At 37.8% G+C, this 5,000-nt stretch overlaps 2 protein-coding genes across 3 annotated transcripts in view; both read right to left on the bottom strand.

The window, feature by feature from the left end:
• PRKAR2B (protein kinase cAMP-dependent type II regulatory subunit beta) overlaps positions 1 to 5,000 on the bottom strand; it is a 1,491,604-nt gene that overhangs the window by 110,114 nt on the left and 1,376,490 nt on the right. Inside the window, exon 8 of the mRNA XM_044088539.1 lies at positions 4,602 to 4,676. Coding sequence (XP_043944474.1) covers positions 4,602 to 4,676 — 75 coding nt within the window. The remainder of the gene's footprint in view (positions 1 to 4,601; positions 4,677 to 5,000) is intronic.
• Positions 1 to 5,000, bottom strand: part of HBP1 (HMG-box transcription factor 1) — a 1,884,794-nt gene that overhangs the window by 1,665,354 nt on the left and 214,440 nt on the right. The window lies entirely within an intron of this gene.

Genomic DNA, 5,000 nt, shown 5'->3' with positions numbered 1-5,000 from the left:
CCACCCACCCCATATTCTCCTCCCTTCCTTCTTACACCTACAACTTCACTGTTGCTCATTTTGCTGTCTTTTCCATTTGATGTGATGTAAGCCAGTATGTTTCTTCTGCTACCTTATCCCTTCTCACCCACTACTTCTCCTTGCTTTGCCTGAATTTCTCGTGTTCCTTACTTCTATCCACTTTTTGTTTTGACTGACTATTCTACTTTTGTTGTCTTCCTGTTTTCCCATTTGCCTGTCCTGCCAGAGTTTTTGTTTTCATATTTGTCTTCCTTCACACCTATTAACTATGCATTCTTTCTCCTTAATTTGTCTCTCCCCATGTCCTTCTCTAAGTTAATTATGCCTGTCAGTCTTCTAGGGTGATTTGTCCCCTCCCCACCTGTTTTTTTCTTTATGGAGCATAAACCTCTTCCCTTTGAGTTTCCACTCTCTCCTTTGTGATCCTTTTTCTCTCCTTAACCCAACTGCCTGCCATTGGGTACCCTCCTCTTCCTTCTGTGAAACCTATCTGAGGAAAAAACCCTACCTACTCATTCTTTTGGCATTGTCTTTTGCCAGCTCTCCTCCCCACATCTTGTTCTTTTTCTCCTACTGTACTACCTCACAGCCCTATGATATAATTCACGCTGCCCCACTCCCAGTGGACATTGCCACCACAGTTTTCCTGCTGTTCAAGTCCTATTATATGCCTCTTTTTTGCATGCTAGCTCTACCCATCCCCCCTCTCATCTGTAAATAACTCTCTTCCTCTCCTCCTGCTCTAGTTCATTCAGTTAATTTAGGTAATCTGTACTGGGTCACCACACTTGTTTTGACTGCCTTTTTCCCACTCCTCTCCCCTTCCTGCTCTCACTCTTCCCTCCTTTACTTCCATGGTTGGCTAAGTTTTCTTTTAACAATAGATATAGAGAGAGATGATTTCCCCACCAGAAAATGGATTTTAATACTCTGTTTAACTAGATTTACTATGGCAAAAGCATTTCATATGTTTTAGTTTCACTGCCTCCTGACCCTCATTACATAGCTTTAATCTTTAAATGTAGTCTTGTTTCAGCTGCAAATTCTGATTATATACACAAATAAAAAGTAAACTTTGTACGTATTTAAGTGAATGCATAAGCAGAAGAAAATATTAAACTTTTTTACTGGAGTTTGTCTTCACAATGCCCTAAGATATCAGGCTTATAAACTGATGTTAAAAGTTGCACCATTTCATGGTAGTTTCTCTTCACATTACCCTAATACATTAGGCTTATAAACTGATATTAAAAGTTGTATCATTTCATAGTGGTTTCTCTCCACATTAACCAATTACATTAGGCTTATAAACCAGTAGTCATCAGTACCTCTGTTTCTGCAATTATTTGCTTTTGGTTGCGAGAGTGGCAAGATTGTGTTCTTCCTCAGGGGGCTAAGGCAGACACTGCGGACCTCTCAGATTAGATCTTGCTGTGCTAACAGGATATCCTCTTGGTCTCAGTTTTGTATTCCTGGATGGCTCCTCTTGTCTTTCTCCCTGAGTCCAGTCCTCCTGCTCTTCCATTCTACTGTATCTTCTGTTGCATCAGTTCAAGTCATCTATGGGGTCAATCACATTTTATTTACCCCCTCACCATTGCTTGCTGCCTCTCCTTTCTTTTATCTATTAACCCCTCCCCACAGTTTTCTCCATTTCTAGATATGAAGCTGTTGGATTCAATATCCACTGTTGTTTTGCATTCCCTGCGGATGTTCTCCTGACTCTCTCTCTCTGTTTCAGGTTTGGGGTATGTGTGTCCTTCGAACTCTCTGGTGATTCCTGCCTTTATTCTTCCATAGACGACAACCTTAAGGTGGGTGAGGGCTTCATCTAGGATCAGCTCCACACACTCCAGTGATTCTACTGCTTATTCCTTTTAATGGTTGGAGGAGTAATTTAGTAAATGTACTTTGCTAACCAAGCATCATGTGTAAATTTTCCACCCAATTTCAGAACTGTGGTCATTTTCTTTCCACTGAGGACTTTTTTATACTGAGTGTGGTCCAGCTCATACTTAATCAATTTCTAGACCTCTGTGGGGAAGCCAAACACCAGCCTTCTCCCCCTCTAGTACAGACCAAACTTCTTAGGGATTACCAGCATAGACTTCAACCAATGTCTACTTAGTGTGCTCCAGAGTCTCTAAAAGTCCTCCTTCTTCTGCATAAGAAAGACAAATATTCTCGTAAAAGCTTTGAGTTTCATCTGTTTTTATAATCATATTACCAAATGCTGTAGTTAGAAGCAATTCATTGATGCAGTAGGCATGCAGTTTGTAAAGCACATTCCTGAGGTTCCCTACTTCACCCTGTTTTCTCTTTATACTTGATAGATTAAATCTGTTCCAGGGTCCATGCTGATTGGTAGGTACAAATGATGACAATCACTTAAAATAGTCCTTTAACTAACACTCAGTGATTCTTTTTCAGGTGTCTCCCACTCTCAGATACCATCATCTTTATTTTTCCCTTGTCACCCAGCTGCTTCCTTAATCTCCAAACCTTTATTTTTCCAGTATATAAAGCATTTCAAGAATATCCGCGGTGGTGGTGCTGCGGCAGCGTTGTTGCCTCACAGTAAAGATGCTGTCTGGTTCGATTCTCAGCTAGAGCATCTTCTGCGTGGAGACATGCGTGAATGGGCATACCTTCGTTGAAGGTTGTGCGTCAGGGCTGGTAACTCGGCATGTAAAAATCAACTACCAATCATTAGTGTACTGGAGTTCCGCTGTGGCGACCCCTAAAAAAAAAAAAAAAAAAAAAAAAAAAAAAAAGCCGAAACACACAAACATAAAGCATTTCAAGCAAAGCATACAGTAAGATTTTCCTCCACCACTGAAACTCTTTTGTGGTTTTCTTATGTTCTTGCATTCTCTCCATTAATTCCTTGGAGTGAGCCACTGCATATTTTAGATAGTGTCCTTTTCTACCCCATACCTTTAAGATTTTTTCACTTGAGTTCCATTCTTTCAGCTTCTGTTTTTCCAAGCTGCTTGCTAGAAATGCAACTGGCAACTTGCTACACTTAAATCACCACATACTGAGCATGTAAGCAATTCTGCTGTGACCTCAAATGCAGTCCATTCATTCATTTATGAAGCTAGTACTGTACTCCTGAACCTCTGCACATGCTGACTGCACTGCTTAACTGCTTGCACTGGGGCACAAGCTCCCTCTCCCTGTCCCAGTTATGACTGCACAAATTCCAAAAGAGTCTGCAGAATGACTATGGTCACTTTGACATTGGCTACGTGACCAGAAATAGTGATTAACTCAGATCATCAACTATGCTTCTCTGTAAAAAAATCAAAAGCTAGCTCTCAACCCAGTCCTTCAAATAAAAGATCCACATGAAAATTCAATCCCAACAGTCTCGCATCAGAAATATCTTGTTCTAATTTTGAACCAACAAGTCACTTCTCACCTTCTCCCCACACACAAAACATATAGCTGATAGACCTAAAGCTTGAAGAACCACATAAATTAATATGCTCATTCCTAAAAGTGAATACTGTCTTCCTACCATAACACTAAATTTTACCTACAGTAAAATCACAATCACATTAAATACAGTCTGGCACTTTATTACGTTATCAGATTCAAGAACACCTCTGTACAACTCTTCAGAAAGTACACTGTCTCATAGTTACAGTCAGCCACTCCTTTGCCTTAACTCATTAACCTTTAAACTCCAGTTTTATGCTTACTGTCTTCGACTTGCTATAAATATTTACATTTAAATCATAACTTATTCGCACTTAATATAGAGTCCCCTCATTAATAAGGCCACCCTTTAACAAAGTCCCCAGAGAAAGATCTTTTACAAAGGTTACTGTAACGGCATGGAACTCACTCCCTCAGGATATAAAGAGCACTACAGATTATTCGAGCTCCTGCCTGAGGAGTATTTGTGTAGCTATATATAAGACAAGTGTTAAACAGTAAACAACCTAAAAGGCTGTCACTGAACAAGACAAGCAGCTCCAGAATTATGTACACTATTCTTGTTTATTTTTTTACCTCAGCTACTAAATAAAGTGTGTGCCTCTATGTTTGTAACTCACGTGCTAATATACAAGTTAACTATGTATTAAAAATATTATGTATAAGATGATGCAAAGTGTTATGGCCAAATGACTTGCTTCATGGCTGATAATGGTTCATGGACCAGTCACCTACCTGCTCAACAAACATGGACAAATAAATAAGAATAAATAATTGTTACTCAGAGATAGCATGCTTCTTTTTTGCAGTTCTTTATGTACTTTTAGTTCTTTACCTATCTTTGATACTTTTTGAGAGAAACCATGCAAAGAAGATCAAAGCCAATCAATTTTTTTTTCAAAAATAGCTGAAACTGCATTATTAATCAAAGTTTTATGTCAGAATGACCCAATGGCAAATGAGTTTAAAAATAACTATATGATGGCTTTCAGCATTCAGATCTGAACATTCCTACAATTCATTTTACAATGCTCTAGAAGATATTTTACAAAGCTGCTTATGAGAATTGTTAATACAAGAACATATAATCATAGTCCATGTAAAAAGCAATGAAAATTTAAACAAGTGGTACAAACCTGAGCAATGATTTTTTCATCATCATTGTATGTTTTGGTGCCTATAACATCTACTACTTTCATTCGTTCTGATGGCTAAGAAAGAAAAAACAAAGTGTCACATAAATTGTAAAATATCTACCAATTTCATGAAACAGAAAAATATAAAATCACAAGCAGCTAATTACAAACTATTAAAGAGAGAGCACAAAACAGCTTACTAAGAGAGAAAAATTCACAGGCTGATAAAATGAAACTGCAAATAAAACTATAGTGCATTTATAAAATACTTTTCTGAATAAATGTACATAAAATTTCAACATACATAATTATAAAATCAACATTAAACATAATGTACAGTTGTATAAACAATGTAAAAATGATAAACTCTGCTGAAATTGGTTAATATACACTGAATGA

The sequence above is a fragment of the Protopterus annectens genome, chromosome 11.part0 (genome assembly GCF_019279795.1).
Source record: "Protopterus annectens isolate FY-2018-M chromosome 11.part0, PAN1.0, whole genome shotgun sequence".
In the NCBI taxonomy this organism is placed as follows: Eukaryota; Metazoa; Chordata; order Ceratodontiformes; family Protopteridae; genus Protopterus; species Protopterus annectens.
Note: the sequence above shows the minus strand (reverse complement) of the source record. Positions and strands in the feature narration are given on the sequence as shown.